General features: G+C 44.2%; 1 protein-coding gene across 1 annotated transcript in view; it reads left to right on the top strand.

Moving 5' to 3' along the window:
• The window catches only part of LOC137895747 (protein bicaudal C homolog 1-A-like), a 42,074-nt gene extending 18,911 nt beyond the window's left edge, over positions 1-23,163 (top strand). Inside the window, exons 4-21 of the mRNA XM_068741252.1 lie at positions 3,383-3,462; positions 4,297-4,455; positions 5,480-5,533; positions 9,230-9,412; positions 11,573-11,824; positions 13,216-13,347; positions 15,340-15,544; positions 17,338-17,499; positions 17,899-18,086; positions 18,174-18,315; positions 19,446-19,599; positions 19,972-20,131; positions 20,475-20,514; positions 20,733-20,887; positions 21,104-21,266; positions 21,533-21,696; positions 21,919-22,018; positions 23,036-23,163. Coding sequence (XP_068597353.1) covers positions 3,383-3,462; positions 4,297-4,455; positions 5,480-5,533; positions 9,230-9,412; positions 11,573-11,824; positions 13,216-13,347; positions 15,340-15,544; positions 17,338-17,499; positions 17,899-18,086; positions 18,174-18,315; positions 19,446-19,599; positions 19,972-20,131; positions 20,475-20,514; positions 20,733-20,887; positions 21,104-21,266; positions 21,533-21,696; positions 21,919-22,018; positions 23,036-23,163 — 2,621 coding nt within the window. The remainder of the gene's footprint in view (positions 1-3,382; positions 3,463-4,296; positions 4,456-5,479; positions 5,534-9,229; positions 9,413-11,572; positions 11,825-13,215; positions 13,348-15,339; positions 15,545-17,337; positions 17,500-17,898; positions 18,087-18,173; positions 18,316-19,445; positions 19,600-19,971; positions 20,132-20,474; positions 20,515-20,732; positions 20,888-21,103; positions 21,267-21,532; positions 21,697-21,918; positions 22,019-23,035) is intronic.
• The last annotated feature ends 583 nt before the right edge of the window (positions 23,164-23,746 follow it).

The raw sequence follows: 23,746 nt of genomic DNA, 5'->3' as shown, positions 1-23,746 counted from the left end.
TTATTTGTTTACTCCAGCCGTCTGTTACCTATCAAACCTTAGCATGGATATTTAAAACTCTCCCGGGAGCATGTGAGATGTATGAGCTGCTTGTGTGTGTGTGTGTGTGTGTGTGTGTGTGTGTCTTCAAGCCAGATGTGAAATCCAATGACATTATGTAAAAAATAAAAATAAAAATTGTTAATGGGGTTACATGGGAATATTGTAGGTTTTCCCCTCTGGATACCCAATCAGCTGCAAGACCTTGTAATGCGTTCACACACACGAGCATCCATTCCTTAAATGGGATTTAATTCACGAAACCGGTCTATGATCCACCTGGGGATGATGTTTTGTGTTAATAAGGGAAGGTATTTGTTGCCTGTCAGGATACTTCCAACAAGTAGCTTAGATTTCCACCCCCATCTTTGTACATTGATTGGTTATTTTGTTTATTTGTTGCAAGATAACAAGCAAAACTATTTCAATACCTAAAAACTACATTTTATAGAGGGCTCTGTTGGGGACGAAGCAAATTCTTTAAATTTGGATCCGAATCCAGGAGATTTTAAATAATTGGGCATGAACCACTGAATATATACTGTATTTCCACAGAACATCTGTCAGGATGTAATCCATATATTTGGGTGGGAGGTGGGATACTTTCTATGTGGTCCTGTACCAGTTCTTTACAGGCCCACATAGAAAAACAACCGGTCTCACTCACCATTATTCCGAGGGTCAATTTAGAGTCGCCACATGTTTTTGATGGTGAGAGGAAGCCAGAGAACCCATGAAGGAGCCCACACAGATACGAGAATGAGAAAGTCCCAGAACTCTGAGCCACCCTGAACCCCACCCCATAATGCCATATATTTATGTTGTTTATGAATGTAAACACACGAGTAGCATAGGTCCAAATAATAATCTAGATCTGTTGGATCCAGTTTGTATCAGGTGATCTTTAGCCACTATTTGGTGACAAATATATCTCAGGGTACATAACCACCGGAGTTTTGACTCCTAATCCGATGGTTTCAGAATGTCTCCAGATGAGTGTGATTGATTGTGTTATTTTTGGTGGGGATCCAGACCTGGTGCATGTGAGATGACTGTTGGGTCAACTACCTGAACTCATGGGAGGGGTTGAGGGGAAGACGGAGGGAAATGGCTCTAACGGAGAACATTCCTCTCTGGCTGACATTCTGCCGTGGGCGAATCAAAGTGCAACACCTGGTGGATAAAGATTTGCAAAACGGCATCAGGATAATAATTTCTGACAGTGATGCGTTTTCCTCTCATCATTGACTCTTCATTGCTTTTGACTTGCTCCTCCTTTAAACGCATAATGATGGAGTTGCTTTGTTGGTGCAGATTGTATATTTTTTTATTTTGGATTTATCCTGATCCAATACATAAATTCACTTACAATGTCTTGTATTCCTGGCAAGTCATTTAAGTGTTGTCTCTTCTGTCTGCAGTCTGGAATCAGTTACACTCTGCAGGATTGTAATTGTGAGGAGATCTTTATGTTTGTTGCCCCATTCAGCCAGCTCCCCCCGTTTCTCTTATCACCTGCAGCTAGCTAACCCTGCCACCTGCTTTTGTTTGATGAGACCATGTTTTAGCCTTTAGGACAAGCCATGGGGAGCCATGGTCCAAAACTGGGTGACCAAATGATCAGTTCTGCACGTTTTTACTCATAACACTGATTACATTTTTCTTTTAATTCGATAAATCCCATCACACTGTTGCTACCTGTCAATTCAACAGATCTGCAGATGTTTCTAATGAGAAACACGAAGCCAACGGGACTTAATTCCCATCAGTTCATCTGCGTGGTATTTTTGAATGCGGTCCTCGGCTGGAAAAATGCTTCAGTTTTGCCAGTGCAGAGCTCTGGGTCGGAAGGTTTATTCTTTGTCAAGTGGAACTGTAAAAAGGAGTGCGATTGAGAAAACTGCACAGCTGCAAAGCTTCTCTTGTTTTGGGTTTTTGTTTGCTTTTCCAGGTGTTTTCTATGCCAAATTAAGGTGTTCATTTCATTTTTATGCCACAATCAATCCTCAAAAAAAATAAAAGTGCACGCAGCACAGTCAATTTGAAGAATGCGGGGGTGTTCTACATCACGACTGCAACACGTTTAGTCTGGCTAATGTTTGCCAGATGTGCTGTGTGTGTGTGTGTGTGTGTGTCTGTCAGGCACTTGAAGAACCCTACTCCCTCTAATGGTCACAGCCAGTACCACAGGCGGAAGTGAAGTGATCTCTATTGTTCACAGCAACAGCTGTATCATGGGAAAGTTTCTTGGAACCAGGAGACTGCAGTTGGTGTCTTGCCATATTATTTTTGCCAGTGTCCATTACAAAGAGAACATCCTTCAGATCCTCCTAAAATTCTCTGCAAGATGTGGCATCATACTCCCTTCTTGAATTTGAATCTCCAGACAGAATCCTGTTCGCTCTTTGCTGTGTTGGTTAAGCCTTCCTTATTAGCACTGGAACCCTATTTTCTCTAGGTGTCTCTTCTCTTTTAGTCTTATCTGCGTTGAGTTATTTAAAAGTATATATGAACAACGCAGGGATTCCCCAAGGTCGCAAACTACTTTGTTAGACGTATATCGAATTCAGTTAGTACTGTCTGAAGGCTCTACTGTAAATCTGAGATGCTGTAAGTTTGTGTATGGGGAGGGGTATTCCTGGAAGGCAGCTTAGTCGACTTCCTGCTGCTCGGTACAATGGGCAATGGGCAATGGCCGTGCAGTGCATGTGCGCGCACGTTTGAATTTCTGAGTGCTTTCACATTCACATACTCTTGGTGTGTGGCAGAGCCAGATGTAGGTTCACCCAACACTAGACAGACACAAGCATGAGCGCTGAATGGTTTAGGTATGCAGTGTTTGGTTATCTTAAATGAATTACTTCGAGGCCGAGGTCTCTGGAAGCACAATCGTCTGTGTGCACACGCAGTGTGAAAGCATTTTAAGATGACACTGTTTCTGCTGCAGGGTGGCATGCAGTCCTATCTGCAGGAGACGGCATCGTTTCTGTGCGTGAGGACTCAAAGGGTGTATAATTTAAGAAAGGCAAAAAAAAAAAGGAGTTCTTGCAGTGGCTGAATGACAGAAAGAGGTTCAGGAAAAGAAGATGAGCTTCACTTGATTAAACTAAAGCTGAACAATTCTCCCCAGCCCAGGGGGAATTAGCTGAATGTAATCCCACTGGGCACCCCCCCCCCCCCCCCCCCCAACAGTATGGTTGCTTACCGACTTAAATGAGATTTAACAGATATCAAAGGAGCAGAGCTGTTCTCTGGTGAGCTATTCTCACATCCATTCCTCGTTCGGCGCCGACTCACATTCGGCTCTTTCCCAATATTAACATTTCCCGTTTCTGTCCTGCAGATCCACACATCAAGGTGTGCGGGAAGAGGGAGAATGTGAGGGAAGCAAAAGACAGAATCATGTCTGTCCTTGACACAAAGGTGCAGTACATCACACTTTATCGCGGTGACGATGGACTCCCCTCTCTTTGTTCTCCTGTCTCACTTTCTCAGCCGTTCCTGGAGTTCAGTCACACTGAATGTGTTCCACCTCTGCTCTCCTGCTGTCCGAGGGACGGATTGTACTCAGCGGTGTGATACAACCTGGCACTAATGTTGCCAGATACTAACATCTCAAGCTTTGCTGTGGATAAGTGTGTGCATTGCAGGCTCTGTTTCCTTGGAAACGTGAGAAGTCACCCAGGCAACTGCACTGTAGCACCCCCTGGGGGCACGCTGTGGTCCACACACTTTGAACCAAAGAGCAACAAATGACTGATTGAATTTGTTTTCATTTTAGGATTTTTCCACTTTATTTTAGTCCCGCAGACACAACATGAATATTTTATTACTTACATTTTCATGGCGTTCTGATAATTGTTTCTTTTTTCTTCATTAACGCTGCATGTTTAAATGTTTTTAGATGGAATAAAGGGGCGCAGATGCTCTACTGGTCTTTCAGTAAATACTTGTTTACTCAAGTGCATGTCTTTGTTTATTTACTACTAAATTTCATGTCGTCATCAAAGCAGACGCATGAAATGAAATTGTCTGTGATGTTTGGTGCACCGTCACGAGTCACGAGTCACGACACATTATTGACTACACCTCACTGGATGACTTCATTACCCATCAGTCACTTGGGGAAGAATGGTTAAAAAAAATGTTGTCTTCTGTTAAGCTTTGTAGAAGAAGAAGTTCCCCATATTAACAACACTTCTTACTAGAGATATTAATCACTGTCTCGCCCTTATCCTCTCCATCTCCTCTCATTAGAGTAACAGGGTTACTCTGAAGATGGATGTCTCCCACACGGAGCACTCCCATGTTATTGGCAAAGGAGGCAACAACATCAAGAGGGTGATGGAGGAAACGGGGTGCCACATCCATTTTCCAGACTCAAACAGGAACAACCAGGCAGAGAAGAGCAACCAGGTTTGTTTGGCCACAGCGTAGCTTCACCCTGACGGGTGGAGCAGGCTGTTTGCTCCTGAGTTTTTCCTCTTTGTATATTTTGCCTGAATCTCTCAAACCCCTGCACTGCACCATGATTCTATTTCAATTGTGAGTGTATCACACCCAACTGCCTTGTTTGCTTACATTCCCCCCCCCTCCACTAGTTATTGTCTTCACGAGGAGCTCTGCTTGTTGGGTTTAAGGTCCCAAACAGGTTGCGGCGAGTCGGTCCAGTTGCATGTTTTTATTGGCCGACCCAGAGGAAGCTGGTGTGTTTTGGCTGGAGGCACTGGAAGACCAGCAGAATCCTGCTGTAATTACCATTAAAATGAAGCATGAGGAGTTCAGGAAAGCACGCAGCCAGGCATCGGATACTTTGCCAGGTGCTCTGGGCTGTACCTGTGTATGAAAGACGGACAAGTTCATTTATTTTAAAAATTCTGCCTTGCTTATTTCAACTGAATCCATGTACATTTTGCATGCTGTGTTATACAGTCAGTTTACATCAGTAGAAAATACTGTGTATTGCATCTCATAGATTTTTCATACACCCTCCAATCTTACTCAAATCAAGTATGCACTCCTGGGCAGACACCCCGTTAGGATGGGTTGATAGATGGATAATTTATACACTTTACTCTTATATACTGTGTTTAATGCTTTAACACTTTATTTTTAAAAATGTGTGCGTGCAGTAATATATGGGAATTAAAAGAAATGCACAAAGCCAATGATTGCACACTTGACCTACATTATTGGTCTCCTGGTATGTGTGTCTATTAAAGCACCTTATTTTGTGACATCGATGTTGGATTCATTTTAACTGTAAAGATGTGGTTTGAACTAAACAAAAAAATGTCACCCATAGGGATTCACAGAAGAGCTCTTTATGTTTTCAGCATCCAGATTAAGTTCAGCTATGCGCAGCGGCCCGCGGTTTGTTTGTCTTGGATTAGGTTGGAGCTGGATAACTGATTTGCACGTTATTTTTGATGGTGAACAGGTGTCCATCGCAGGGCAGCCAGGAGGGGTGGAGGCCGCCCGAGTAAAAATAAGGGTAAGTGAGAACTCCCAAGCACTCTTCTCTGCATGCTTATGAGAATGTAGTTTTAATATCGATGGTGTCTGTGGTCACCTTGGATGCCTGACCTGTACTGTCTTATGAATTATGGTGCAGCCTTTCTGTGAGGCAGGGTTTGAATGATGTATTGGTCACAAATCGACCTGCCTCTTTGTCTTTGGGCAGAGTTCTGTCAGATTGAACGAGAACTGACACATGAAATTGTAAACATTCCGGGTTCCGGATGAATCTTTCATTCAGATAGTACTGATTTCTTTTTTTTCCCTGTTTTATAGCTGCTCGGCCGTAAATTCCATCGGCAGAAAAGTATTCTTGTTGCTCTGCTGTAGCGTTAGCAAGGCGCAGCGCAGCGTTTGCAGCTTAACAAGCATGCCCGCAGTATTTCCCCTGCAAGAGTGATTAATTATTGCCTGTTAAATTTTGGTCAGGCTTCAGCAGCCTTCTGCTCCTCCAGATCAGGTCCACTCCATCCATGTTTACTCATGAGCTGGAATGACTAACCTTTTCCAGGTTGCATGTTCGTCATAAGCCCTGTTGGAGTTTACTCATCGGCTCCAAGGTGCATCGCTCCAAACATATGCTGACTCAGTAAACAAAACATCAGACTCCAAGCGGCCGAGTTCCCCACCTAATCCTGTCAAGTGAGAGAGAGTGGGTAGTTTCAGCACTTCATTTGAGCGGCAGGCACATTTCGTAACCTCATCCAGGAACACTTCCCCTGGAGAATTTCAGAAAAAGCCGACGCTTCCTGCCATTTCTTAGTCTCCTCTCCATCTTCAGTTACAGTCTGACTCGTCCAGCCTCGGCTCTGTGGGCGGAGGACCTCTATAATCATGTGAAGTGTTACATCCCTGAACTTTAGTTGTATTTTAATTTTTCAGGAGTTGTCTGCATCAAATATATTCCTCCACTATGGCCTGACCAACACTAACAAGGCTGCATGTGTGTGTGTGTGTGTGCATGTGTGTGTGCACATGAGAATGACTGAGTGTGTGATGGAGAGAGGGAGGACAAGGTCATGCTAGATTTGCAGCGTGGCGTTGCCAAGCGTCAGCACGCATGCATACTCATTACCGTGATTATTTTCATAAGCACCAAACCACAACCCAGATCATCAACTTCTTATTTGATGGTTTAAAAAAAAATGAAACCACTTTGTATACTGTTCTACAAAATACTAAAGACGGAACAGTCGGTGCAAAAAATTTATTTATATATGAGACCCAGCTCACTAGCCTGAAGGCAATTTCATCAAATGCAGGAAGGAAAAGTATCACAAATCACCAGTTCACCTCGAAAAAGCTCATCTCCACACCTTCATTTGACTCATTCAGTCATGATATGCCGTGTTTCTACATGAAGAATAAAAATGCATGGTGTAACACTTATTTTACATGAACATGTCCAATATTTGTAAAGTGTTTAAAGCGTGCTTCATTGATGAATCCCACATTTAACAAATGCTAAACTTGTTTGCACCAGTTTTTATCCTCAAAGGATTGCCTCAGCATTTTGGGAAATACACTTGAGTGAGAAGATTGACACCACTCTGGTAATTTGTCTGTTCAATATGAAGCCAATGGTTGTAGAGTGTTGTGTTACGGGTGCAGGGTGTGTTAGACCTTGGGAAAAAATGTGTTGTTATTTTCTAATTCTTAGATTTCCTTGAAATCGTGTCCCACATTGAACAATGCTCAAGAACATTCCAGGGTTCAAGCCCAAGACTTGAACCCTGCAGGACCCCTCAACAGAGAGAGAAGCCGTAGAGGAAGACAGTGCACCCAGAAAAACAGTTGGATTGGAAATGAACCACTTTGGTGTGGTACTGCTGATATATTGATCAATCAGAAATAGAACGGCTCTATGGTCCACAATGTGTGCGTTCTAGAATCTTTAGAATCATAGTGGCCTCAACAGAAAAAGCAATGTCATTATGTACCTTTAACAGTACTGTGAACTCAGATTGGAATGTTTCTAACACATCATTGTTCCCTGAAAACAGCATGTTTTTAAGGAAGAGGGAAGCCGATCCAGAACTGAGGCGAGGCAGCTCCAGCAGACATACTGGAAGTCTAAAGTCCAAACATCAGACATGATAAATGTAGTTAATCATAAAAGTTGCACGGTGATAGTTTTTTGCCAATTACCTTAGGAAAAAAAACACACAAATGTGGTGGCCCACTGGGGCGCACCACTTAAATTTAATGTAGCATAAAGCCTGAAATCGAAGGAAAACTTACATTTGTTAAAAACAAGAGCTGCAGCATTTCTCTAAATGTCCCCTGACTCTGACTTGTTATTACAGCAGTACACAGAGTGACTCCTTCGCTCCTGGGTTGCCTTTAAACCTCATTCCCCCCCCTTTTCCTCTCTTGAAACCAGCAGTGACTGGGTTGTGTCATCCCCCCTGAGCTACATAAGCGATGAACACAGCGTCCCGTTTAACAATCAGACATGCCGCAGCGGCCTTATAAGGTCTATTGTGTTCCTGAGGCCTGGTTGGGTGGAGTTCTGTTTGAGTCTGTTGTTGAGGGGATGTATTTTCGGGGATTTCTTAGAGCTTGAAGATGTTCATTACTTCGTCATCTCGTACCGTCGTGTCGGGAAAAACCGAGACTCTTTAACAGCACTTTCAGATATTTAGATTAATCTCTGACCGATTTTATTCCCCCCCCCCCCCATATAAATACAGAGGTCAGCTCCGCTTTAAAAATCTGTCGACTATCCAGTCAGCGCCTGACTCCCGCTGTTCTGCTTGTCAGTTTCCCTCGTTGCTGACCTAAATATCTCAAGCGCTCTGAGAGCGAGTGCTGAAACGTGATATAAATGTAAGGCCAAGCGCATATGGGTCTGATCAGGCTTGCGTGTCTTTGGTCAGAGCAATTCATGCTGCTTGCCCTTCACTGGCAGCCAAAACCATAGTGGCGCTCTGCCCATGGGTCCCTGTTTGGATAACACTGTGTGTGTGTGTGTGTGTGTGTGTGCATTCCCTTCCCTTCTGCTTCTCTCTGGATGAGTGTGCCCTTCCTCTGTATACATCAGTGTGTGCATGCATAAAGAGAGGCCTCCTCATCGACACCTATTTTGTCTGAATGACGGCTGCGCTACAAATTTCTGGCGTTTGATTCCCGCTGCCGCTTCTCGCGATTAGATTCAGCGACTTTGAAATGAATGAATGGGAATGAACCACTGACCTCTCGTGCTTCGGATAGCTTTTAAACCCAAGCCTGGACGACTGTGTTTTTAACGTTAAGTTTCCCAAGCGATGCCGCCAGAGTACACTGTGGAATACTCGCTGCAACAAAGGCTTGCCCCTGTTATTGCTGGCACTGCTTGAACTCATTTTGATTAGTTTCTCTGGATTTATTTGAGCTGACAGAGTCCAGGTTTTTCAACCTTCTGCTCAGACCAGGATTGTTATGTCTGTGCGTCAGTTCACATAAGTCTTCGCAAAATAAATCAACCTTTTTCCTGCTGACCAAATGTTCCTAATCAGTGCGAATGTCAGCCCAGCTGTATCTCCACAACATTTTTTTTTTTTAAACTTTCCCATTTTCTCCACCATAATGATCAGCTAGACTGACAGCAGTGCCAACATGTTGACTTGGCAAATAGATGGTTTGCTTACTTTCTTTTCCCTCCCCGTTCTCCTTTCCTCCTGCCACATTGCAGGAGCTGCTCCCTCTCGTGCTGTCATTCGAGCTTCCCGCCATCATGCAGTCTGACCCCGGCTCTCCCACTGTGCAGCACATCTCACAGACCTACAACCTCACCGTCTCCTTCAAGCCCCCGACTCGCCTCTACAGGGCCACCGGCGTGGTTCGAGGCTCGCAGAATAACGCCAGCGCCGTCAAGGTGAGGACGATGGCCTCTCGACGATGGCTTCGGATAGTCAAAGGCTTTTTGTTATGTTGTTAATGCATGGAAATTAATTAGCCCAAATATTTAAATATAAATAGATCATTCTGATCAAATCAAACTGATTTGCAGTCATTTATGTCCAAAACACCTTAATGCATTTTTGCAAAAGCAAATTAAAAAGCTAATCCTGCAGTTAATATATGGCGGCTTCTACTTTGATAGCCATCATGCAGTGCTGTTTTATTTAAACAAGCAAAACAACGTCAGTCAGTCAGCTGCAGACAGAGACAAATAAAATGCTGTTTTGTGTGGGCCCCAACATAACATCCCATTATCATTTAAATACATGTTTAAAAAGTGGAGGAACAGTCCACGCCTAAACATTCCCGAAAAGTTGAAAATGAAAAACAGTAGAGCAGAGTGATATTGTTACATATTAGTGGCTGGAACCCCATCGGGCATTTTCAGTGTCCCAGTATTTGTGTTGCTAGCCTCCCTCTTCTCCACCCACTTTCAAGGCCAGCCAGTGAAGAGGAAAGAGCTGCTCTATGTCAAAAACCCACCGACACGTTCAGCGTTCTTTCCTTTTCTTGTATCGAGTACCTCATTACTTTCACCACCACGGGGTCACGAGAGTGCTGAGAGCTACTTGGTCGCTTTAGCGAGGTCAGCTCACAGCCTGAGCGGGAAGCTGCTCCAGCCGGCTCTCCCGATTGCATTTTTATTTCCATGCCCTGACATGAATATGAGGAATATAGTCAACAGTATTTTTCCATCCCTTGATAATTATGTATACTATATATGTCAGCATCACCTAACTTTACTCATACATACTACAGCTACTTTTCTTGCATTTCCAATGGAAACATTATATGGTGACGTCTTTGTCTTATGGGACAAACTGCATTCTAGCATTACCACACTTTATATGTAATAATGACGTGTTGGCCATCTCCATATCATATATCCAAAATACTATACACCTCTCTTGGCTCACGCAGGCAAACGGCGAATATGTCACACACTGAGTTTATTGTACAGTTTTTTGGGTTTTGGGGCGGACATGCCGTCTTCAGAGGACTCCTGTTATTTTAGTTGGAGTTGTTTCCACTCTGCAGCATATTTAATCATAATCACACTGTATATTTTATGCATCTGCATACACGCACAGATGTGCTTCCTCCACCGGTCACTGAGATGTGATTAGTCCTCCTCAGCTGTCCACCACCTCGCTTTTTTTTAATTTTTTTTATTGCCCCTGAGCCTCTGTTAGCATTTTGTAGCTCATGAGAGTTTACATGTGACTCCATTTGGCAGATATGCATTTCTTATTTATTTATACATGCATGCTTGTAAAGTTCACTCTGCGTCTGCATGCGAGCGTTTCCTAACTTCTGTGAGTGAATGGCTACATGATGGCCCCGGTAGCGTGTGGTAGGTCTCCAGACAGGGAAGGACGGGAATGTCTGCGCTAAGCCTTGTGGTGGTGCGAGACCCTTGGAACGCCTCAGAGGGTTGCTTTGGCTTATTGTGTTATGTTGGCCACAATAAGTGAATTCCCGATGCACACTGGAAATTGCTTGTTTTACTGGGCCAAGTGATTTCTTGCAGAGGCATAGCAGAGGAATGAGGCTGCGTGTAACTGGCCAGCAGTTGCAGTGGAAAATGCCATAGTTCCCACTGGTTATATTAAAAACACCGGTGTTTTCTGTGGTCAGCACGGCCCTACTGCTCTCCTTCTTAAACATATTTTAATTTGCAGTGGTCTCTCCATGGCTCCTGATGACACACCGTTTAACCTTGTTTGTTTTTTGTTTGTCTGTGTCACGTCTTTGTGCGATTTCTGTTTTTGTCCCCATTTGTAATTGTGAGCCGTCCGAAAACGCTTTTCCTACACTGAGCATGCATCTACATTGTCAAACTTTAACTTTCCTCTCATTCATATTATTAATTGTAGGAGGGATTTAAGAATGGATTCTGTTTGATTTGATTTGTCACGAAACCTTCTACACTCAGAAAGCAAATAGCGAAGTCACGTCTCGGCTCTGACTCTCCATCATTTGAGCTGTACTTTAATAGTTTGGGTAAAATGTTCAAATCTTTATTTGTTCCTGTATTCTGACAATCGCTTTCAAATATTTTATCCCCCCCCAGAGGGGCACAGCTCTACTGTTGGAGCACCTAGCCGGTAGCCTGGCGAGCACCATCTCCATCACCACCCACCTGGACATCGCCGCACAGCATCACCTCTTCATGAAGGGCCGCAACGGCAGCAACATCAAGCACATCACCCAGAGAACGGGAGCCCAGATCCACTTCCCTGACCCCAACAGCCCCCAGAAGAAATCCACAGTCTACATTCAGGGCACCATTGAATCCGTCTGCCTCGCACGCCAGTACCTCATGGTGTGTTCTTTGTGTGTGTGTGTGTGTGTGTGTGTGTGTGTGTGTGTGTGTGTGTGTGTGTGTTTTATTGGTTTCCGCTGGTTGAAACAAATCCCTTCAAATTGCTTAGTTTTGTGGTGACCGGACGGAATTGGCAATGCATTCATTGCATGTTTTTTCTTGGCGTGTGGTATCTGTAATTCATATGATTGTTTCGCTAATGATATCATGGTGTGTGGGAATGATTTGCGTGTCCTCAGGTGGGGGGTTTAGGAAGTAAACCGCCACTGCCTTTAGGAGGTTTGAACAGTCTTGGTTTCTCTTGCCGCTAAAATGTCAGGTAGCACGACGCTCTGGAGCCAAGTCAAGGTTACCCTGTGTGATTTCAATGTATGGCCACAAAGCTACACGTTGGCATCAGTTTGGCGTGTGTTCCTAATGTCCCGCCTCTGCAGAGATCGCCATGATTGTTGTTGATAATGCTGGTTTGGCTCGCATGCACAGTGGATTTGGGTGGATTTAAATTCTATTTGTCTTTCGGATGTCTGCACATATCCATTAGCTTCTGGAGCAGTGACACTTTTTAATGGTTCAAAATGCTCTGTGGGGATTCTTGTCGTGTTTCCTGGCCACTGAAGCTGCCCTTATTTGAATAACTGAGGAGCATGTGTGTTTCAGAAATTCGTAAAAGCAGCGGCTGCTTGGTTATGGGCTTAACAGCTTTGGCTTTCTGTTTGGAGATCCATAATGTGGGGCAATGCTTGTGCCAGAGCTGCCTTCTTTTTTGTCTGCGGTCTTCCATTTGCCCTGAAGGCATTTTGCAAATGCCAGAGTTGTTGCGGTGACAGGAAGCATTTCTTTCCCTTGGTGTGGACACACAAGAACGGAGCCTCTCGTTGTCTCTGTAAGAAAATGAAAACTGTTTGATTTATGAGAGGGAGAGTAAGACGGGAGAGAAGCGAAACGAGGAGGAGGACAGGTTAGGATAAAGAATGGAAGAGGAGTAGAAGCTGAGGGGAAAGAGGAGTCCTGCTCTCTGTTGTGTGATTTGCCTTTTTCAAGCCAGACTGTAGATGACAGCCCAAATCTCAGGGCCCATCAGAGCCAGCCTGGCCCTGCACTCTGCTGCTATTACACCCACTCACAGTGGGAGTGCTACCCGCCACTCGCTCCCAAGTGTAGCTGTTTGTGGCGTTGTGGTGGCGATCATGCAAAGCAGATTGCTTTTGGTGGACTTTCCCCAACTCCAGCAGTGACTATTTATTGATAAGGCTAACCAGGCTATCCTGTAACTGTATAACCGAAATGAAAACGTAGTTCAGTGAGACCCTGACATAGAGACGTATGCAGGCCGGGGCGTGAAAGACATTAACCGGACATTGTAGACCTGTTACTTTGCCTTTGCTCCGCAGGGCTGCTTGCCTCTCGTGTTAATGTTCGACATCAAAGAGGACGCTGAAGTGGAGCCGCAGTGTATCACAGCGCTCATGGAGCAACTGGATGTCTTCATCAGCATCAAGCCGAAGCCAAAGCAGCCCAGCAAGGTTTGACAGCAGGCTTTACACTCACAACACAGAAAGATTTGTATCCCTCACCACAAAGTGGATGACGCAGGCTTTCTTAAAAATCAGAGTGAAACTTTGTAGCCAGTTTTATTATTTGCAGTCTTACTGCAGAAAAAAAACTATTTATGGTGGAGGCATGGTCTTTCATTCTCGTCATGGGAATTCTGTTACTTACATTGGACTTGAGCGTACCTGTGTAAGAGGATTCCACCTGCGAGTTGCCTCAGATGAGATCGGAGCAGTGGAATGTCGCAGCGGCCATGTTTTTTATCCCAGCCGAAGATCGAGGATGATCAGCTGGAAAGATTCCTGATTGTAGAATCAAAGATGTAGCATCTGTGTTTTCTTACTGCTAAATGGACAAATTATTATGCATTACGGGCCATGATGTGCCATAAAAAAGCAATAATCAGTGTTCAGCTGACAGCATTGAGGAGTAAATGTGAAGCAATGAGCACAAGAAATACAGGACGGGCAACTTTAAAGAAATGGATCTGCTCTATTTAAATACAAACAAATGGAAAGAAATATTCTGAATGTATACCCTGTTAAAAAAAAATCATAGATGCTGTCAGATGAGGAGGAAAAAACAAGACACACATAAGCCATCGTTGGATGTGCGATTTAATTCAATTTAATTATTTGTATTTATACAGCACAAGATCACAACAGAGTTTTCTCAAGGCACTTTACATGTGTAGCAGGGAAAGACAGGACCCAAGAGCAAAGAGGCAAAGGCAAAACTTCCCTTCCGTCCATCAAATGCCACAGCATGACATCGACAAAAAATGCAGATTGCATTTCATATTTCAGCTTTATTTCATAGAAAATACAATAGAACATCTGAAACCGTACACTGATAGGAATAATGCCATATCCTGAGTGAGAGGCGTTTCAGCAAAACATCTGTCACAACAGGGAACCCCAGGCAGCTCTCTCTTCTGCCTTCAGCCTGCCATATATCCACCTGATGGATGGGTGCGCTCAAGCTCCCAAAAGATCCGCGGTTATTTGAACCAAGGAAGTCGATGGAATGATTTCCATATTTTCTTTGAGGATAAATCAGCTAACCGGAGGTACGCTCATTCACTCTTTAGTAGACCGAGCCCGTGTGAGCTAAAGTTTGTTACTGATTTGTAGCCTCTCACTGACTGTGCTGAACACCTTTGATATATTCAAAGTAACATATTAATCATGGTCTACTCTTCAACCACAAAATATTCACATTGGCCCAGACCTGGCTGTCAGTTTGAGGTGCACACATCCAACTTGGCCTCGGCTCAAAGCCCAAACCAGGCTGGGCTGGCAGTGTAAATGGGGACCCAGCCCAGATCCTCCTAAGAACCCTGCACATATTTACAAGATTACAGCAGTAATCCAAAAGTCTTGTCCAGACACTCTGTTCCCGGCTTTGGCAGACCCTTAAAGGAATGAGTGAGTGTGTGTGTGTGTGTGTGTGTGTGTGTGAATGTGTTTTGGAGAGACTGATGGTGGTTGGAATTCACTTTTCAGAAGCAAAGGACTGAGGACATGATTTATGCTCACATTAATTTTTATTTGATGTGTGTGAGCTGCAGCTTTTCTCTTGATGAGGAAAATGTAGAAGTCATTGATTTAAAGATTTCCGTCTTCATAATTCATGTTGATTCAGTGCCTCCTAGAAGGTTAATCTTTGACTAGGTAGTATTTCCTCACACACTCTTTGCATTTATCAATAAGTGAACTCTGATTTGTAACCTGATTAAGAAACATTTGGTCCAATGTCTCTTCTTCTCTTCCATGATTTTCATCATTCTAATCAACCCATGCGTCCCTCTCCCTTCCTCCCTCTATGTTTTTCCCTCTTCTTTCCTCCCTTTCACTCCCTTTCCCTGGTGCCAACATTCCCAACTATCTGTCCCTCGCTCCTCCCCTGTTGTTCCGTATTGGTCTCTCTCCCCCCCCCCCCTTCCTTCTCCCTCAAACCCTCAGTCTGTGATTGTCAAGAGCGTCGAGAGGAATGCAGTGAACATGTACGAAGCCCGAAAATTCCTCTTGGGTCTCGAGACCAACGGGGTGTCGTCCTCCTTTCCGTCCGTGACGTTGAATCCCACCCCCAACGGCCCATCCACGTCCCTGATCTGCCCCGTTGGCCTGGACATCCTGGCCTCAGCTGGTCTGGGGCTGAGCAATCTGGGTAATGACAATCAGGAAGTGATGATTTTGTATTCATTGTTTTTAATTCTTTTACTCTTTCCGTGGCGGAAGGGCAAAGACATTCCTTTGGAAAGATGAGGAGTTGTCTTTTTGCTTTGCGTGAAATGCATTTTTCTGTCTTCAGAGGAGTGGATGTCCTCATTCACCAGCATTATCTGTACCAGTCACACACAATGAAGATTTATTAGAGCCAGATCCCACTGTTATCACCCGCTTAACGGAGTGCAAGGAATTATTTTATTTTTGAAGCCAACAGGACCATCCTCTCAACATCCACATAAATCAGAGCCAGTGATTCATGGCACAGTCATCTCCGTACGCGCTTCACGCTAGGTGTCAGCAACCGAATGTAATGCCTATAAATGAGCCCCACATGCTGGAAGTCAGTGAACCATCAGAAAATACCCTCAGTATGACATTAGATGATGAGCCGTTAGAGTCTGTGGGAGTTCTCTGCAGCGCTGACCTCAACATGACGGGACGCTAGTTCAGTTTAGAACAGATGTTGGTATTATTTTTGTTGGCTTTTGCTTAATTCTAGAAGGAGTGGTCTAATAAGATAATCAAGAATAGTAAGGATTAAGATGATTTATTTAGGTCTTTTTTGGGGGGGTGGTAAGATTTAACAATTTGAAATGAGGACATGAATAATAAATCAGTGGCAATTGGAGAAGTAAGTATTGAAATATAATGAAGATAAGTCCTGGAAATAGAGGCTTCATTGCTAACCATAGTAAATCTCAATTGTATTATACATACATTGTATTTTCATTCAAAAGGTGATAGTTTAACATCCAACAATAATATATTCTAAGATTTTGGTTATCTCCGTCCAGGAGGTTATGCTTGTCTGTTTGTTAGCAGGATTACGGAAATGTATCTTGATGAAAAATAAATCTGAAGATGGGTCTTGGTCTAGCTTAGATCCCATTAAATTTAGAGAGTAATCCGGATATTGAAAAACAAAATCTGGATTTTCCCATTTACTTATAATGGAGGCTTTTGCAAAAAAATGTCTTCTGGATCTGATCCAGACTGAGGTCAGGAAAAAATATAACATTTTAACATTGAAACCCTCATTTATGGATTCAAAAATCAGTTGCTAATGAGTAGAAAATGTATTTGTTGCCATTTTCAATTTTTGGTGTCATTAACATATATTTGTCAGTTGCATCTCAACTAACTAAAATGAGAATAAATGTATTTACTTGGTCACATAAGGAGTGTGTCACGAGGTCCCTGTACAGTAGGAATGGCTTCTTGCTGTCTCGTTCAAACCCAGGGGCCCAGGGCTGACGCCGTGGACCGCCACATCCTGGCCTTTAGTAATTGCTACATGCTTGCCTTCCTCAGATTGCAGGCCAGTCTGCCAGAAAAATCTCTGGCCTTATTCCTGGAGTCAAACTAGTGCTTTGTTTAAGCCACAGACCTGCTTCTTTATGTTTTCATACACTGTCTTTGGGTAAAGATACCAAGTACCGCATTGTTGGTGCTCTCAATAACATGGGTTTATTGGAAATGAGGACATGCTAGACATGTAATTTTGCATCCACGACCTTGTAGAGATTTAGGAAATTCTTCCTCTCGTTGGTGTTTCATGACAGTTTGATTGAGTTCCAGGGAAACGGCTCAATGACCTAGATTATTTTCTCAGGGCCATTATAGAGCTTGTGATTAGCGTGAAAAATGTCCGCGCGCTTTGACAGGACAACCGCTGATCCATTCTTTCCCTGTTCTCGCCTTTCTCTGTGCCTTCCTTTCTGCTCTGCCCAGGTTTCCTCGGAGCGACTGCGCCCCACTCCTTCACCAACTCTGCTGCCCCAAACGTTATCCTCAACAACCTCAACTCCTCCATGAGCCCCCTGCAGACCCACAGCCCCAGCACCCCGACACCCTCCCCGTCCCTCTGGCCCAGTTCACTCACCGGCACCCAAGGTTGGACTATTTAACCAGAGACTCTTCTTTTTATAACTATACTTACATGTGGCTCTTGAAGATCAAATTCTGTTTACGTGTCTTTAAATCTGAAATAGTTGTATAAGGACTTTTGTGAGTCCTGAAAGAACTGAGGAAAAAAATAGATTGTCTCTAGTGATGTCACTTGAGACTAGAAGACTACTGAAAAAAAAAGATCAGTAGCCGTCCAGTCTCTTCTGGAGGCAAGCAGCCAAGTTGTCACATGTCCAGTATGTGGGTAACGTGGAGCCAGGATTTGAACAGGAAGAAGAAAACAGAATGCAAATGCGATTATATTTGCGGTTCTGCGGCTCTTTCTGCGTGTCTAACTTTAGGACGGTAGTGCCACAATTTTCACTGCCGTCTTTCTGATTTCAGGGTTTTCTTCCCAGCTGATGCTTCATCCTGCCACCCAGGCCACCCTGAGTAGCATCCTGTTGTCGGGCGTGCAGGGGTACACACAGAGCACGCCGTCGCCTCCCCCTGGCCTCGCACCCATCGACAAGCAGCCCAACGGGCTCCCCGACTGCACCAAGGGCTCCTGCACTCTAAATGGGCACGTCAAGGTGAGTGCAATCATTCCTGCGTGCCGCATTAGGAATTTTTTATTCTCGTACCTTCCACTCTTTTTGCATGCCTGCTTGTATCTACAGCACCCTGGCTCTGTCTATGGACGGATGGTGACTGCATCACTTGCAGAAACAGTTTTGAGTCCAGCCCCATGTGACTCAGTCCAAGAGGCCAGTGTACACAACCCATCAGAGCCGCTGTCCAGCAAGTCGAGCCCGGATGAAGGTATTCCATTAATATGCAGTCCTCACCCACCATATTTAATCGTGGCTTTTTTTCCTAGCAATAAACTACAGCAAATCAGCTTCAAAAATGTCATCGTAAAACATGTCTTAGTTTGTATCTGATCTATTTCATGGTTGTAATATTTTGAAATATTTATGCTGAATGGATGAATGGATCTACAAGCTGCTGTACACACTGAACTGCACATGTAAGACATGTCAGTGTGCACAGGCGTCCAATTAAGTATGAAAATAATCACATCTGCAAGGCAGCTGCATTTCATGTCTTATCTGTTCACGAATCCTGCTAAACGTAAAACGTATTCAGATTTGTATGTAAGTGTATCCACATGCTAATCTGTAAAGTACACCCCACCGAGCAGCAACCAGTATATTTAACTCTGTTTTATTCTCTTTTCTGAGGAAACGTTGGGCTTACTTTTTTTCATACTGCAGGATTATTAGCTTTACCAGTGTAACAAAATGCATGACTTGTGTTTTTGCACTTGCGTTTTATGGAATCCTTCATCCCATTTTCAGGAAAAAGCCTTGAATAAACTTCAGTGTCTCCTAACCTCAGACTCCTTCTCACTGGGTTTATTGAGTTGGAACGGAGACAGATGAACTGCAGCGCTCCTTTCCGCTTAGAAAGGCCCAGATTTCCTCTACATCTTAAACTTGAGATTTTCCCCTCAAACGTTCACTCTCACGCCTCTCGTTTTTCCCTCGTGTTTTCTAAACCGGTCCTCCCACGATGCTCTTCGTCCCTGTAAGGTTTCCTCTCCCTCTCTTGCCTCCTCTTCTGTCCCAGAATGTGTTTGGGCTGGCTTGCTCAGTTTGAATTGACTTGAATGGTGACATACAAAGCGATTGTTCGACTATCGAAGCCCAGAGTGCTTCATACGATTGTCTGTCATATTACTTTATGTTATGAAGCACAGCATGTACATTCAGGTATTCTATAGAGACTCAAGCACAACCTGTTGCACAGAGAAGGGGAACGCTGCGGTCACTTTAATTTAACCGTGGATTCTTGTCACACAAAGCCACACACACGCCTTTACACTGAATGGCCCACAGTGTGCGCAGCAGACATGTGACAGTTTTTTGTTTTTGTTTGTTTCACGCCAGGCTCTGATACATTTGTGGAAGTGGGCATGCCCAGGAGCCCCTCTCACTCAGCCAATGGCAGCGAGCTGAAGCAGATGCTGGCCTCGTGTAAGACGTCATCGGGGAAACGACAGGCCCTGGAGCTCCTGCAGGGCACCAAGAACTCCCATCTACAGTACGTGTGAGGCCAGAGATCATCTTCGGCTCATCTTGTTATCGCTTAGCGTCTCCTCTGAGATCATTTACAGCCCATGCGGTTAGTCTTTGGCGATCCGCTATTATTTCCTTCGCACATGGACAATGGTGAGAAATTCCGGGATGAAGCTGCTCTCAGTAGAATTAAACCCAATCACGCAGAGTTTAAAATCTATTTACCCCGTTTCCTTTCGGAGATGTGGGATAAAGGACGTGGTTGGAGCAGCTCACCCTGGACAGCATCATCACCATGACGCCCAGCTGTTTCTCAGTCATGAGAACTTGTTTTCGGTCAACGCTGATAAGCCCCAAACATTAACGCTGTTCTGCTGTTGTGTAAACCCCCCGACAGCTCTGACTGTTTACTGTCGGACGCCGAGTCCAGCTCGTCAGACAGTCCGTTGACGGATAAGAGGGCACCCGGTAGCGAGCGGGCGGCTGAGAGGGCGGCCCAGCAGAATGAGAGGGAGAGAATCCGACTGGCACCGCAGGCCTCTTTTGCTACCATGCAGGTATACACACACACACACACACACCGTTAGAATAATGAAAATGTGGTAAATGTAAACTTTACAGAGACAAAAGGACTTTGCTATTTCCTTTTGCTCCCAAAAATTCTTTTTTTTAAAATAAGACAGCAAGTAGAATGCTGTTGGGCTGTGGTTGGTTTTGGCTTCAAGATTCTGAAACAAGAGACAATATGGCGACCAGCTGTCAACAAACGATCATATTACATCCAATAAACAAAAGAATTTGGAAATATTTTGGGCAAGGAACAGGATCACATGAAGTTTTGGATCAAGACTACAGTGTAGTTGTACAAAGCTGGTTGAAATCTGTCTGCTGTTCTTTCAGGCATTTGACTATGAACAGAAGAAGCTGCTGGCCACCAAAGGTAAGAGCCTGGTGGGAGGAACACAGTGTGGCATTACATCATGTATCCCCTTAACGTGGCCTGTGATTACACCTCATGTGCCGCCAAAGCTTAAGTCTGCCATCATATCGATCGGCTGTCGTCCCGCCTGCAGACGTTTATCCTTGTTCGCGTATAAATCCCAAATCTTGAGCTGAAGCTGAGCCTTCTGTCAACTAACGATGTCCGTGTGCACACAGCTATGTTGAAGAAGCCTGTGGTGACGGAGGTGCGGACCCCTACGAACACCTGGAGTGGTCTGGGCTTCTCAAAGTCCATGCCGGCCGAGACCATCAAGGAGCTGCGGAGAGCCAATCACGTCCCGTACAAGCCCAGCATGAGCACCACCTACGAGGTCAGACACGCCAGACCCCCCTCTTTTCTACCAACTCCATCACCTCACATATATTCATTCATCCCTTTTGCCTCCTCCGGCATTCACTGTCATCGTGTGTATACTCTTGATGTTTTTTTTTCCCTATATTGAAATGCAGCGTATTCGCCCGGAGCTCAGCAGGCACTCGGAACTCCTCCTGAAATGTTGGATTGTCTTTTTGTTTTTCCCTCCCAGGATTCTCCGCTGTCCTTATCGCGATCTAGCAGCCGGGAAGGCCTCGGGAACGGCAGTGACTCCGACAACTGGCGGGAGAGGAACGGCACCAGCAACGGACTGCCGAGTCACACAGAATTCCCCTCTGCTGTCGGCAGCCCGAAGAGAAAGCAGAACAAATCGGGTCAGTTCAGCATATTTTAACCTCATCCGTGAGACAAACAAGCACTGATGACTAAAAAGCAACCAAAACTTACCATGTCACATTTTTGAGATTGAAATTATTTCATAGAAGGACTTCCTCGGAAAAAGGATTTTTGTTGGTTCAAATTTTTGGTTAATGAATTAATTTGTTGCCTGATTAAAAACTCTCAATGATTTACTATTCTGATGAAATAATCATCTTTTTTTTGTGGTTTTTATTTCCTGTGTTAACCCATTGATGGACAGCTGCGGAGCATTACCTCAGCAGCAGCAACTACATGGACTGCATCTCTTCTGTAACTGGAAGCAACGGCTGCAACTTGAATTCTTCTTTCAAAGGCTCAGATCTGCCTGAGCTGTTCAGCAAGCTGGGCTTGGGGAAATATACGGACGTATTCCAGCAACAAGAGGTAGCAGAGCATGAGAAGCTGCTCGTTCTCTCTTTTTTTTCCCCCCTAATATTTAAACAATGTGTCTCTATTTTTTTCAAAACTTACAACGAAGCTCTAACTTTTAGCCGGGCTAGCAGCAAGGTGCTAAAGTCGGATGTCAGCCACTTTGTTTCAGACTTTAAATGCTTCTGTGCTTAAGATTTAGGAAAGCCTCCTCATTTCTAACCTTGCTGTTTGTAGATTGACCTCCAGACATTCCTAACCCTGACAGACCAGGACCTGAAGGAACTGGGCATCACGACCTTCGGCGCCCGAAGGAAAATGTTGCTCGCTATCTCAGGTACGAATTTAGAAGTGCGTGCATTTATTACATTTCAATTTGACATCACAATTTCTCCCCATCTGTCTCAACCATCGACTGTCCATGTTGACGGAAGATACAATCCACAGTACACAAACACATCCCCACCTCTGTCCCGGGAGCCTTGTCCTTCCAGCTGCCTCCTGCTGCTCCTGCTCACACAAAATTGGCTCATGTGTTTCCCATCTTGTCGTTGCAAACAAGCCAAAGTGGAGTTCAGCTGTGCAGACTGCAATGTGATAGAGGTCATCTCCGCTGCCAACCGCTGGATTTCAGAGCTGTAGATGGCCGTTGTTATTATTAGCAGACCAGTGGAGAGGTTTAAGACAGTCAGACAAATCCCTCTCAGAGTGTTGGGGGTTCTCCAGTTGCTGCAGCTGTCTCCCTGATGCTGGTGTAAAGTCATCCTGCTTCGGTGTTGATGCTATTTTGGACATTATATCAGTAAAGCATCCTGATATGGCTGTTTTGGAAAGGTTCAGCTATATGCTTGACAATAAAAAGCAACATGAAATGGCAAAACCCGGCGCTGTCAAGCACAAAGGAAGCAGAGAGATCTGACTCCACAGCTCCAAAATAGGAATGTGCACATGTGTTTCTTTCTGCACGTCTGTCTCTCATTATATATATAAAAAAATAATAATAATAAAAACTCAAGGCAATCCAGGTTTTAACTTCCTGCTGCTCTGACTGAACAGAGCTGCTGGAGTGAGCTTGCTGACTCCAGTAATCAAAGTGAAAGTTTATGCTGGCAGCGACAATGAAGAACTCCGTGTGCTTCAAGTGTTTTTATGAAAGCATTTTGTTAAAGAGGGCCTTTGTCTATCTGAACAATCTTCTAGTGATTGAAATCAAATTTTCCTGTCACCCTGGATCAGCAGAATCGATAGAAAAATGTTAGCGTGTTCCTTGAAATGTGTTTATTTCATTACTTTTAATTACATTGCCGTTAAAAAACATCAGTTTTGTTCTATTTTTGATGCTCTTATTTTGCAGAATTAAACAAAAACCAGAGGAAGCTATTTGAGCCACCCATCAGGTCCTCCTTCCTTGATGGGGGAGCGAGCGGCCGCCTCTCCCGTCAGTTCCACACAGACATAGCCAGCATCAGCGGGCGATGGTAGGCGCCTCCAGACTGTCCCAGAACCAGCCATACTGGAGACACGCTTGGAGTATCTTTCTGCATCTCAGTGGTCATCCCTCTTCCTTCAACGTCGGCAGGATGAAGGCTGTTTAAAACGTGTGCGTGTGTGTGTGTATACGTATATATGCCATAGTTCACCTGAAGTGCCAACAAAACCACGTGTCGTCTCAGATGCTTGAGATTCAGTGTTCGCTCCGTTGTACACAGCCTTATAGCCACGAGTCTCTGTGGAGCATTAAAACATGAAGGTGTTGTGATTCTGAAGAAGGTACTATCCAGTATTTCTGTCCACTTTTTGTTCAAGAGAAGAGGCAGAATGATTAGTACAATCATTACACATTGATACTACCTGCATTTGCTTATTATGCTGTTGTATCAGTGACAAGCACTTTAATAATACTAGACTTTTGCGTGTGAGAGCCTAATTCCTTAGATTAAAATAATAACTTTACTTTTTTTATATATATATTGACTAAAAAGCACAGATGCATTTTGTACCAAAATTATTATTTTTTTTGAAGCACTTAACCAGTGAATTAAGAGATGCCACCAAATGAGGTGCA

The sequence above is a fragment of the Brachionichthys hirsutus genome, chromosome 7 (genome assembly GCF_040956055.1).
Source record: "Brachionichthys hirsutus isolate HB-005 chromosome 7, CSIRO-AGI_Bhir_v1, whole genome shotgun sequence".
NCBI classification, from domain to species: Eukaryota; Metazoa; Chordata; class Actinopteri; order Lophiiformes; family Brachionichthyidae; genus Brachionichthys; species Brachionichthys hirsutus.
The sequence above is the reverse complement of the archived record's forward strand: the minus strand, read 5'-3'. Positions and strand labels throughout refer to the sequence as shown.